Source organism: Fukomys damarensis, unplaced genomic scaffold, assembly GCF_012274545.1.
Source record: "Fukomys damarensis isolate Sample0158 unplaced genomic scaffold, DMR_v1.0_HiC HiC_scaffold_21, whole genome shotgun sequence".
NCBI classification, from domain to species: Eukaryota; Metazoa; Chordata; class Mammalia; order Rodentia; family Bathyergidae; genus Fukomys; species Fukomys damarensis.
In genome coordinates this window covers 12309839-12323524 of record NW_022900933.1, presented here as the reverse complement: position 1 = coordinate 12323524, position 13686 = coordinate 12309839, and the positions used below count along the sequence as shown (strand labels likewise).

General features: G+C 37.9%; 1 protein-coding gene across 4 annotated transcripts in view; it reads right to left on the bottom strand.

Moving 5' to 3' along the window:
• Exd2 (exonuclease 3'-5' domain containing 2) overlaps positions 1-13686 on the bottom strand; it is a 79931-nt gene that overhangs the window by 17606 nt on the left and 48639 nt on the right. For all 4 annotated transcript variants that reach the window (XM_010645355.2, XM_010645358.2, XM_010645356.3 and 1 more), the window contains one exon: positions 51-307. In XM_010645355.2, coding sequence (XP_010643657.1) covers positions 51-307 — 257 coding nt within the window. The remainder of the gene's footprint in view (positions 1-50; positions 308-13686) is intronic.

Here is a 13686-nt window from a genome sequence, read left to right as displayed (position 1 = left end):
AATACATTTGACCAAAGTCACAGAAATCTCACCACTCATATAAACCACACCTCTGCTGCATGGCTAGGTATCGAAGGTCCAGGCACCCTCTAACCATGAGGCCATAATCCTGCAGAAGCTTGCTGGCATCTTCTGAACATCCCACTCCGACTTTTAAAATGGTGCCATCTGCCAAAATATCCAGTAATGTTCTTGGCAGTGCTCTGCCTCCACAGGTCAGCTTAGGCAAGCGAACCAAGACACAGAGGCCACTTGGTGAAGCCATTTGTAGGAGTGACAAAGGACTGGCTTTGCCTTCCAAATTCACCTGCAACACAGCAAGACAGATCATGGTTCACAACCTGTACAGCAGCAAGCACAGCCCCAAACTATAGCTACACAAATAAACAAACAAACAAGCCAGGGATTTAGCTCAGTGGTTCCACTGCCTGCTTCACAAGCACAAGGACCTGAGTTCGATCCCCGGTACCAAATAAATAAATAAATAAATAAAACAGGCTAAGAGGCATATTTTTAGAAGCAACTGGCCAGAGCTGGGGTTAATTCTAAGGAGGGCCTATAATGAGCGTACTGGACCTTGTAAGGCAGCAGCCCAGACAAAGCTTCCTTAAGGCCCAATTCCAGGGCTGGAAACATGAGCAGCCCATCCAGCTGACAGACGGGTGGGGGTAGGGGGCTCTCGGACATATCCTGGCAGTCAGATGAAATGCTAGTTATAAAAGGGTAAGGAAAAAAAGGCCAAGGCATTCCAAGTGATAAATACACTGCTTTATCCAGACTCTCTTATGTGCTAGTAACTCATTTACCTTATCTGCACTGCCTCAACCACCAATTTTTTAAAAGAAGATGAAAACACAGACCTGTAAATAAGTGGGCTTTGCCAATGTAACAGATCCTGGTGGCACAAAATGCTTTCTCACCATTTTATGACCACAAGTGTACTCACAAAGAAAAAAGTATTACTGAGTATAATACTACTGAGCATGAGTTAGGGAACTTTCTATCTTAAGAGATAAAAATAACTTGACATAATAACTACATATTTAGATCTGGTTTAATCCTTTTGGGGTCATAGGTAATTTTCAAAAATGGCTGAAAGCTAAAAATGTTACCCATAGAAAAACTTACAAAGTTCATGTAGTTTTTCAAAGAATTAAAATGCCTACAGCTAACCACAAAACCCAAATGAAGCACCTAGTCAATTCCAGCCCTTCTCATGTTTTAGCAGAGGAAACCTTAAGGCTTATACATGAAGCAATTTGACCAAAATGTGGTGAGATTAAAGGCAAAGTCAGGACTGTAACCTAATTTTTGGTAGATGAGAGTGATTTTTGACCAAGGGAAATTTGTGGGTGTTTTTTTTAAGCAAAACATTTATTGGTACATTTCAGATATACATCATGATAACACTTCATATGGAATTTGTACCTGCACATGATATATCGTCTTTATTTCCCCATCCCCTCTTTGACCTCTGCTCCCCTCCTTATATACAAAAGTTTTGTTTCCATTTTCCCTTCTATTTTATCTTTTTTTCTTGTTCCTTCTCCTCACCACCACCACCCATTGTGCCCCTTCTTATCTGAACACTTTCTTTGCCCAAGGGAAATTCCGAAATGCCTACAAAAGTTTTTGATTGTCACAAGTGTGTGAAAGCAGTGTACTGGTATCTAGTAGGTAGAGGCCACAATGCTATTAAACATCCTACAGTGACAGAACAGGCCCTCACAAGAGAAGATCAGCTGCCTAACGGCAACAGGGAGGTCACTGTGCTCTCGGGCCACGTGGCTTTCACTGCCATACTGCCTAGTGGGAGGCACTGCCCGGTGGCACTGTGGATACAGTTACGGAAGAGACGGTCTCTGGCTAAGGAACCGTGGAGTAGAGACTTACAGACACAAGCTCACACACACAGACTATGACATGGTAAGCATGAGAGGAGTGGTCAGAGACAGCGTCACGAGTAATCAGAGGAGGGATATTTCATAGTTGAGGTGATCAAGATCTTCCAGAGAAAACAGGCAACATCACAAAGAGCCACTGTTAAAACCTGAGAGAGTTTTGGCCCTCTGCTTCTTCTTTTGTATTGAGCAAATCCATGATTTAACTCACAAAAGCCTTGAGAGTTTCTTCTCGGGCACTGTGTTACAAAGGAGGGCTAGTTTCATACCCTCAAAAGAATGCTAGTTTGATTCCTATGGTGTGTACTTCTTTTGACTCAACCAAGGTCAAAAAGATCCATAAGAAACTTGACTATGGGCTCTTGTTCTCCAACGACTCATTCTAACGTGGCCAAATCACCTTTTTTTCATTAATAAGTAGTTTCCTCCTTATATAATACAGGTCTCTCTTTCTGTTTGAAATGCCTGGCACCAGAAATGTGTTCTGTTTTGTTTTGTTTTTTGGATTTTTGTTTGTTTGTTTGTTTGAGACAGGGTCTCACTACGTAGTTGAGTCTGACCTGGAACTCACTATGTAGCCCAGGCTGGTCTCGAACTCACAGCAATCCTCCTGCCTCAGCCTCCGAGTGCTAGATTACAGGCCTGAGCCACCATGCCCGGCTGTGTTGTTTTGTTGTTTAAAAATATTTGCATATTCAAGACATCTTAGGGATGGGAGCTAAGTCAAAGAACAATTCTCCTTTATGTTTCATATATACTTTATGGAGGGCCTGGGGATTTAGCTCAGTGGTGCTCCTGCCTGCCTCACCAGCGCAAGGACCCAAGTTTGATCCCCGGCACCAAAAAACAAACAAACAAACAAACATATATACTTTATACACCAACCATGATGGTAATTTTATACAGTATTTTTAGCGCACCTGCATTTTGAGTGTGATATGTCTCATGTAATCTAATGTGAAATTTTCACAAGTGGCATCATGAAAGAGCTCAAAAAGTTTCAGGTTTTGGATTTTCAGATTAGCTATGCTCAATATGTATTTTCTCCATCCAATAAAAAGCTACAAATATCTATTCTAATATTCTGCTAATCTGCTAATCTCTATTCTGCTAATCTGGCACAAAACTCTCTCCAAATTCCTAAGGCTTTGCAAATCTTTACAGTCAGGTTTTGATGTCTAAAATACATTAAGGAAGGGTGGGGGGTCTTTTTAATGTGCTTCTGGATTGTACATAAGATCCAATGTATTATAACAAAAGTTTTTTCTCATTAGGAATATAAATGTTTATGGGTCTAATTCATACTGAATGTATAACTGGAATAATGTTTCTGGAAGGCTTAAAGAACAAGATGCCCAGTTTTTCTTTCTCATATTTTCCCCTTTTGCTTTCTAACATCTTTTTAGCTTGAAATCACTACTACTCATGGAAAATTTACCAAAATTATATTTACAAGAAAAGAAATGATACATTTAAACACTGTTAGCATTATTTCATTCTATAGCCTCTGGGTTTTTTATTAGTTAACCTATATAAAATGTTTGAGATGTATACACTGTACAGTCACTCATGTGTTATACGACAATGTTCTGGTTGACAGACTACATATATAATAGTGGGTCTGTAAAATGGAAACAGCTGAAGAATCCTATCACCTAGTGACATCACAATTTCGTAAGGCTGTAACATAATGTGTTTGTGGTGTGGTGGTATAAATAAACCAACTGTGCTACCAGCCATGTAAAAGAGCAGCACACCCAACACAAAGAAATCATAAATGTTTGAGGTGACAAATGTGTGAATTACCATAAACTGCTCACTACACATTGTCTTCAAATACTGAAGTATCATATTGTACTCTATAAATATGTAAGACTTTGTATCATTTTAAAACAAAAGTATATTTTCAAAGTATAGCATGTACAATTATGTGTAGCAAATAAATACTTAACAATAAATGGCCAAGTTACTAGTTTGTGTGTTCACTACATTATACTTTTATTGTTATTTTATTATTTATTTATTTATTTATTTTGGTACTGGGGATCGAACGCAGGTCCTTGAACCTGTGAGGCAGGCAGCGGAATCACTGAGCTAAATCCCCAGCCCTCATTATTTTAGAGTGTACACCTACTTATTAAAAATGTTGGGCCAGGGATTTAGCTCAGTGCTTCTGCTGCTTGTCTTGCAAGCCAAGGACCTGAGTTTAATCCCTGGTACAAAAAAAAAAAAAGCTAACTGTGCAACAGTGTGCCATGTTACTCCGGCAGCAACCTCATTTGTCATGTTTAGTGTGTCCCTGGACTACACACAGAGGCCACACTGACAGACTGGTCTACCATGTGTAAGTACACTCTGTAATGCTCACGGTGAGGGAACTGCCTAATGAGAGGCATTTCTCAGAATGCATCCCTGCCCATTAAGGGGAAAAGGACTATATATGTATATTTATTTATAAATCCCATACATGTAGTATAAGTATTGTACTAGTGTGTTATATACATTTTTGGTAGAAGTAGTAATAGTAGTACTAGGGGTTGAACACACTTGCACATGCTAAGAATGCCTCTACTGCTGGGCATGGTGGTTCACACCTGTAATCCCAGCACTCGGGAGGCTGAGGTAGGAGGATCACTGTGAATTCAAGACCAGTCTGGGCTACATAGTGAGCTCCAGGTCAGTCTCAACTACATAGTGAGACCCTGTCTCAACCCCCACCAAAATCAAGAATGTCTCTACCACTAAACTATGTCCCTGCCTCTGTATACATTATTAAATATACACAAAAGTAACAATTTTAAATGAATGATGAAATCAGTCCTTATAGATAAAACTTCTGTGTTTCAGTGATTCGTTTAGAGAGACTGAGTTGGAGGTCTTTCTTCCTGAGAGCCAACAGATAATACATTTTAGCTTCCATATTCTTAAAAATTGAGAGCAGGTCTTTAGTAAGGTCCCTGATTCTTCACATGACCCTATGATGGCAGCAGAGAGTAAAGAATGATAAAGGACCATCTTCTGGCCTGGAAGAGGTTATCTAATTCACACTCTTAGTCTGCGCAGTTTACAAAGGGTTAAATTTAGATTATAGTTTTGAGACAGTAATGAGCTTGCTCTGTTCAAGTGGCTGGAGAGTAATAAGAAGAGGATAGGAAGAAAGTAAGAAAACAAAATCAGAGACATTGAAAGAAACCAGAGCACATACGTAAGTAATTAAGACATCTGGGTTTTATTCTAATACAGGAGTTTTTGAACAGCGGACTGACATGATCTGATTTTCATTTTTAAAATAACACTTTGGTTACTGTACGGAGAAGTGCAGGTGCACAAGGGTCAAGGCAGGGAAGTCGGCCAGGAGGATGCTGCAATAGTCCCCAAGAGAGATCCTTGGGGCGGGGACTAAAGGAGCAGCAGAAGAGATACAGAGACACAGAGAGTCAAAACATATCTTAGAGATAGCATTGACAATACTCACTAAGGGAAGGAGTTAACAGTAAGAAAAAAAAAGAGTGAACTTCAAGCAGGCCTGAAGACTAAACCTGTAGAAGGATGCTCTGAGGAAAATGATCTTCACTTAGCTCAATCTTTATTACAACAGCTTATCAATTCTTTGCATCTATTAAGCAGGGTGGTGTGTAGCTAATCTCTAGAAAAGATCAAGCAAGTGCTAGAGAGTCAGAAAGGTACCTATCATCTCCTCCTCTACCTCTGCAGGAAAAAGGCAACAAAGGCATCTAAAACATGGCATGATCCTCATTTTATATAGGTGGCTTATCCTTCCCACTAGTGCACAACATCAAGAGTAATTCAGGGGGATCTAGGAACTCATCCTCTATCTGGTAGCATGCTGTGTTATTTCCTGCTGTGTATAAAATTCTTTGAATTTTCATATACTTTGCCATTAAAGACATTTAACATACTGTAACTGCCTATTTATGTCTGCTATTCAATTTTGTTGAACATTATGTTGTATTAAATCTACTGTAACCGCCTATTCATGTCTGATGCTCAATTTTGCTCATCACTATTGACATCCCTTAAGAAGGGAATTGTCTCCCTGATTTTAATCTTATTAAAGGGTAGAGAAAACTAAGGACAATAGGTTTGGGAGGAAAAATCAAGAGTTCTTTTAGGAACAGGTTAAGTTTGAGATGACCATTAGACATTTTAGGGCAGATATCAAGGAGACAGGTGGATGGATATAAAAAGCTGGTGTGGTAATTTTGGGAGTCACTAGCATCAGTATAGCTAGAGCTATAAAATCAGATGAGATCATTAAAAAAGAGTATAGATTAAAAGGCATAAATGAGCAGCCTATGACCATCTGTTAACCTACAGGCATCCATATGCTTTTTTTGGTGTCCACATATTTATAAAAACTTGTGCCAGAATTTTTTAATCTTAATTGTAAATTACTAGAGGAGGATGAAGGGAGAGGAAGAAGGGGGAGGGGGAAAGAATGAGACAGGAGACAGGGGTGTATGACGGCATAGAAGCCATGAAGTAAATGTCTTGTGTAGGAGCTGTGTAGATGCTTTTCAGAGCCCAAATGAGTGTCCAATGGGTTAGAAAACAAGAAAGCCATCAACTCAGTGTAGTAGTATGGAAGGAAATCACACTAAAGGAAGTTAAATAATAAATGCAGAGCAGGAGATTATACCCAAGGTAGAAAAAAGGAAATAATTGAGAAAAAGATCAGTGAAGTAGAACATATGCATAAAATGAAGATGACCAAGAAAGCCAAAAGTTGGTTCTTCAAAAAGGTAATAAACTTGAAGCGAGGCATGGTGGCACACACCTGTACTTCCCGCACTCTGGGAGGCTGAGAGTTGTAAGTCTGAGCCCAGGCTAGGCAACTTAGTGATTTATTGAGAACCTGTCTCCAGATATAAAATTTTAAAAGATTTGGTGATGTATCTCAGCACAGAAGTCTTGGGTTCAATTTCTGGTACTACCAAAAAATAAATAAAAAATAGGAAGAGAGAGGAAGGACAGACCAATAAAATCAATGAACTCATGGAAGGAATAATCAAGAGAAAAAGAGAGAAACACAAATACGAAAGATTGAAAATAAAAAAGGAAACATCACCATCAAATAGGAAAAAATTGGAAGATACTATAAACAAAAAACATTTGAAAGCTATATTTAGATAAAAATAATTTTTTAAAACTAAGACATGAAGAAATATAAAATACAAATATAGAAATCATATCTCTAATTCAAAATGTTTCTTTAAAAGAAAATTCCAGGTGGTGTCATCAGTGGATTCTAACAACACTTTTTAAGTTAAAAAAAGGGCTAGGGATGTGGCTTAGTGGAAAAGGTCTAGGTTCAGCCCCCTGTATCACCAAAAAATATATATATACCAGTATCACTCACTTAAAAATAATAAGCAAAATGGATTTATCAACATATTAAAAGAACAAGGTATCATGGTCAAGGATTTATCCTAGCACTTAAAAATCAATAATATTTAGGGCTGGGGATTTAGCTCAGTGGTTCTGCCACCTGCTTTGCAAGCACAAGATGCCAAGTTTGATCCCTGGTACCAAAACAAAAACCAAAAAAACCAATGTATTTTACCACAATAACAAAATAAAGAAGAAAAGCTACGTTACTGTCTCAAGAAACAAAGAAATTTATGATAAAATTCAACAATCATGCATGAGTTTAAAAAATCAAGAAGCCAGGCATGGTGGTACATGCCTGTAATCCCAGCACTCGGGAGGCTGAGGCAGGAGGATCACTGTGAGTTTGAGACCAGCGTGGGCTACATATAGTGAGTTCCAGGTCAGTCTCAACTACATAGTGAGACCCTCTCAAAAAAAAAAAAAAAAAAAAAAAAAAATCAAGAGAACTGGGGGCTAGGAGAGAAAGAATTTGCCTATATGCACAAGGCCCTGGATTCAATCCCTAGCAGCACCACCACCACCAGAAAAGAACTGGACATGTTTAATATGATGAGGGATAAACAACCTACTGCAGACATTAAACTTAAACATGAGGGCTGGGGATTTAGCTTAGTAGCTCTGTGCTTGCCTCCCAAGCACAAGGTCCTGAGTTCAATCCCAGGCACCACCAAAAAAAAACTTAAATATGAAAGTGTTAGCCAGGAATGGTGGTACACCCCTATGATCCCAGCACTTAGGAGGCTGAGACAGCAGAACTGCCACAGGTTCAAGGCCAGCCTGGGCTACAGAGTAAGTTTAAGGCCAGCCTGAATTACATAGCAAGATCTTGCCTCAAAAAACAAAACAAAACAACATGAACAAAAAAGTGCTGAAAGCTGTTATTTTGATATAGGGAATGGGTCAAGGATCCCCACTATTACCTCATTAATAAATATCAAACTGTGATTCTTGCCAGTACAGAAAGTCAAGAAAAGAAAACAGTGTTAAGGACTGGAGAAAAAGAATATCATCATCTTCACAGATGATATAGTAGTACACATAAAAATCTAAATGAATCTACAGATAATTAGAATTAATAAGTGCATTCAGCGAGGTTCCTTAATGTAAGAGAAATATGTAAAATCAAGTTCATCTCTACGTACCAGAAAGAAACTAAGAAAATGTTTAGCCTGCATTTATAATAGAAATTATTAAGTCACAGAAAATACAATACATACATATATAAATAAATACTTAGATTCAAAAACTCAGTATTAGCTAATGTGGTAATGCGTAACTATTAATTCCAGCACTTTGGGAAGCCGAGGCAGGAGGATTACAAATTTAGCTGAACCTAGGCAACTTAGCAATTTACTGAGACCCTATCTCAAAATATAAAATGAAAAATAAAATAATAAAGAGCTGGGGATGTAGCTCAGTGCAAAGGCCCTGGGTTCTATCCCTAGTACTGCAAAACAAAACAGAACAAAAACCTCAATAGCACATACATAAGTCAATTCCCTCCAAAAATGATCTACCAATCCAATGCAATCACAATCAAAATATCAAGAATTTTTTGGTAAAATCTAAATAGCTGACTATGCACTGTAAATGCAAAAAATAAAAACAACAACAAAAACAAGGAAATCGAAGATACTGTGGGAAAAGAGCACCATGGCAGGTCTTGCTATCCTGGACACCCAAAGTCATCTAAAGCTACATTAGATAAATAGTCTGCAATCACTGGGTGTATGAAGAGAACACTTAATCAACAGAGCACGTGGAAACAGACTGTCACACACAGACACTTGTTCTTTGGTAAAGTGGCACTGCAGAGCAGTGAGGAAAGGGCTGTCTTTTCAAATCATGACATTAGGACAAGGAAATATGGAGGAGTGAAACTTAACTTTACCTCAAACCATAGGCACAAGCACCAAAAGATCAATTTCAGGTGGACTGACAATACAAGGTACAAACAAATTACTCCATGCTAGTTACATTTTAAAAATGTATTCTCAGAAAAGACACATTGCCATATATTCCCCTCAAAATTTCCTCCCCCACTTCAAACACACTTAGGCCATAATTCTTGACACTTTCTGAAGCAGTACTGGAAGTCCTCTTTGGTGAGTGTCTGTGAGATGTGATCAAAAACAGTGACTGCTGCTGCTAAGTGCCATCCAACAGAAAGGCAGGCCCATAAAAACATTACAGTGTAGGGCCGGGGATTTAGCTCAGTGGTACCACGCCTGACTTGTAAGCACAAGGTCCTGAGTTCGATCCCTGGTATCAAAAAAACAAAAAAAATTACAGTGCATCTTCATCTACCTTATTCACTGATCTGGTATCATGTGACTTCTGGCTCTCTCCCAAAGTCTAAGTGACCATGAAATGTAATTTTTTAATCGATTCAGGACAGCAATGACAGCACAACTAGAGACACTCACAATCTCCACTACCACAAACAAAAAAAACTCCAAGAAAATAATATAAGAATATCTTCATGTCAATGAACAGGGAAAGATGTGATGAGCTGTACTAAGTAGATCATCCATTTATCAAAAGAAAAAAAATTTTTTAAACGTAAAGGCAATTCACAATTGCAGAAGACATTTATAATGGTAACTCACAGTTCATATCTAGCATATATAAAGAACTCCCAGCCTGGTGTGGTGGTGCACGCCTGTAATCCCACCACTCAGGAGGCTGAGGCAGGAGGATCACTGTGAGTTTAAGACCAGCCTGAGCTACATAGTGAGTTCCAGGTCAGTCTCAACTACATAGTGAGACCCTGTCTCAAAAAAATGAGCTCCCATAAATCAGTAAGAGAAAAAGGGCTAGGGATTTGGCTCAGCGGTTCCTCCACCTTCCTCACAAGTGCAAGGGCCTGAGTTAGATCCATGGTACCAAAACAAAACAAAGCAAAAAATCAGTAAGAGAAGACATCTCAATGAAAAGAGGCAAAAGATGGAACTCTGTAAGAGGGTATCTAAATGACTTACACGAAACATACCCAGTCTCATCAGTAATCAGAAATACGCAAATTAAAACTGCAATAAAATACTGTACTACTAAAAAATCCATCAGAATGGTTAAGTTTATAAATATGATAGTACCAAATGTTGATGGGGAAGTAAGATAAAGGCAGTTTTCATATTATGTAATTTTCATAGAGGGAGATTAAATTAATAGAACCACTCCTGAAAACTTCTGGAAATAACAGAAACATACACAAGCTACTGCTGGGAGTGGAAATTAGTAAAAACAAAATTGGAAAAGAGTTTGATGTTATCTATAAAAATTAAAGAACCCACATAAACTCTGACTCAGAACTCCATCCACAGATACATGTGCCCAATAGTAATGAGAGAAAATATTCATTGGCACCATTCTTTGTAAGATCTCCAAGCTGTAAATTACCTAAATGTCTACCAATTATAGAATGGATGAATAAATCATGCTATGTTTATACAATGGAACAATACATGGTAATGAATCATAAAATGCACAACACAGATAAGTCACACACAACATAGCTAAATCTCACAGAAACAATATTTAGCAAAAGAACCCAGATACAAAATAATACATATAATTTAAATTAAAATTTTAAAATAGGCAAAACTAAATTACAGTGCAAAGGAGGCATGCTCAAGTAGTAAATGTATAAAGAAAACAAGAAGACTGGGGATATAGCTCAGTGGCAGAGTGCTGGTCTAGCATGCACAAGCACAGTTCAATCTCCAGGAATGGCAAAAAAAAAAAAAAGTTTAAGAAGATAAATACCATGAAACAGGAAAATGGCAGCCCTCAGAGGGAAGGAAGTGTACAATGACTGCAAAGGGACATAGAGGGTACAAAAGGAGCTTCTATAATAGTGAAAAATCTCATTCTTTCATTTTTGAGTGCGGGTATTTCTGAAAAAAGGTTTCAGTATATAGTTTAGGCTGGTTCTGAACTCACTATGTAGCCCAGGTTGGCCTCAAATTCCTAGCAATCCTCCTGCCTCAGCTTCCCAAATGCTGGGATTATAAACATGTACTACCATGCCCAGCAATTTTGTATTCCTTGATCTAGTAATGCAGTTTTTTAAAAAATTACATATATATATATTTTTTTAACTTTTTTGGTGTGTTTGTTTGTTTGTTTGTTTGAGACAGTTCTGAAATTCAGGCTGGCCTTGAACTCACTATGTAGCCTAGGCTGGCCTCAAATTTATGGTGATCTTCATGCCTCAGCCTCCTAAATGCTGAGATTATAGGCATGCACCACCACACCCAGCAGTTGTTCCCTTTGAATAAATAATTTAACTGTTTATTTTTGTTTCAAGCACTTTTCTTGATTTGCTATATTTCATATCAAACAAAAAGGTTTAAAAAAGTCTCAAGGAGCAAGTTAAAACCAGATTAGATAAAACTAAAAAAAGAATAAAAGGCCAGAGGTGGTGGTAGACACCTATAATCAAAGCTACTCAGGAGGCTGAGGCAAGAGGATTGCAAGTGTGAGCCCACCTTGGGCAACTTTGCAACACTCTGTCTTAAAATAAAAAATGAAAAGGGTATGTAGTTCAGGGCTTTCTGAGTTCAATCCCCATTACTGAGCTATAAAAGTGAAGAAATTATGTAGAATGAATCCAGAGAGACTAAGATATGTTAAGAAAGAAGTCATCAAATATTAAGGATAGCCTGAAAAGTCTAGAACATATCCAATCAAATACTAGCAAGAAAGAAGAAGACAAACAGGATAAAGAAAACTTTAAAACTGATGAAAGATATCAATCTCATATCCAAATATCTCTCTCAATCCCAAACTGGAAATGAAGACAGGAAACAACATCTAGAGATCACGTGAATCTTCAGAAACAAACTCAAAAGGAAGATTTATAAAAGAGCTATAAAAATTATATTATCGAAACACTCAAAAATCAATAGCCTTCTTGTACACAAATAGCAGAATCAGAGAGAAAAATTAGGGAAACAATCCCTTTCACAATAGCATCCAAAAAAATGAAACATCTAGGAATCAATCTAACAAAGGAAGCAAAAGACCTCTACATTGAGAACTACAACATTCTGAAAAAAGAGATTGAAGAGAATATAAGAAAATGGAAAACATCCCTTGTTTCTGGGTAGGAAGAACAAATATAGTGAAAATGGCCATGATCCAAAACTGCTATACAAATTCAATGCAATCCCAATTGAACTGAATCCCAATGGTATATTTCACAGAACTAGAGAAAACAATACAAAAATTCATTTGGAACCAGAAGAGACCTAGAATAGCAAAAGCCACTCTAGGCAAGAGAGACATGGCAGGGGGTATCACAATCCCCAACTTGAAACTATAGTACAAAGCCATTGTGATAAAAACAGCATGGTACCAGAAAAGAAACAGACCTGAGGATCAGCAGAATAGATTAGAAGATGCCCAAACTCCAGACACCCTTAGCTACCTCATCTTTGACAAACCATCCTCAATGGAGGAAAGATAGCTTCTTTAATAAACAGTGTTGGAAAAACTGGATTTCAACTTGCCAAAGAAAACTAGACCCCTATCTTTCACCATGCACAAAACTAAAATCAAAGTGGATTAGAGATCTAAATATTAAAACAGAAACACTAAACTTGTTGAAAGATAAGCTAGGTAGAATTCTTGAAGACACTGGCATAGGAAAAGACTTTTTATGAACAAATCCTCAGTAGCATGGGAACTAGCACAAAGAATCAACAACTGGGATCTCATCTTTTTAAAAAGCTTCTGCATTGCAAGAGAAACCACCAATAGAACTAAGGGACAACCTACAATGTGGGAAAAAATTTTTACCAGCTGTTCCTCAGACAAAGGTCTACTATCCAGAACATATAAAGAACTCAAAAAAATCAGACCTCCCAAATTTAAAAACCCAATTCAAAAATGGGCATCTGAAATGAAAACACATTTCTCAAACAAAGAGGTAAAAGCAGGAAATAAACATATGAAGGAATGTTCAACATCACTGTTCATTCGAGAGATGCAGATGAAAACAACACTGAGATTCCACCTCACCCCAGAAAGAATGGCTGCTATCAAGAGATCAACCAATAACAAATGTTGATGGGATTGTGGGGAGGAAGTAACCCTTCTGCATTGTTGGTGGGAGTGCAGACTGGTGCAACCACTGTGGAAATCAATATGGAGATATCTTAAACAACTAGAATTAGAAGTCCCATTTGACCCAGCTATTCCCCTGCTGGGTATCTTCCCAAAAGAATTAAAAGAATCATACCACAGTGATATATGCACATCCAGGTTTGTAATAGCTAAAACTTGGAAATGGCCTAATTGCCCATCAACTGGAGACTGGATAAAGATTTTTTTTTTAATAAAATGGAGTATTACTCAGCCATAAAGAATA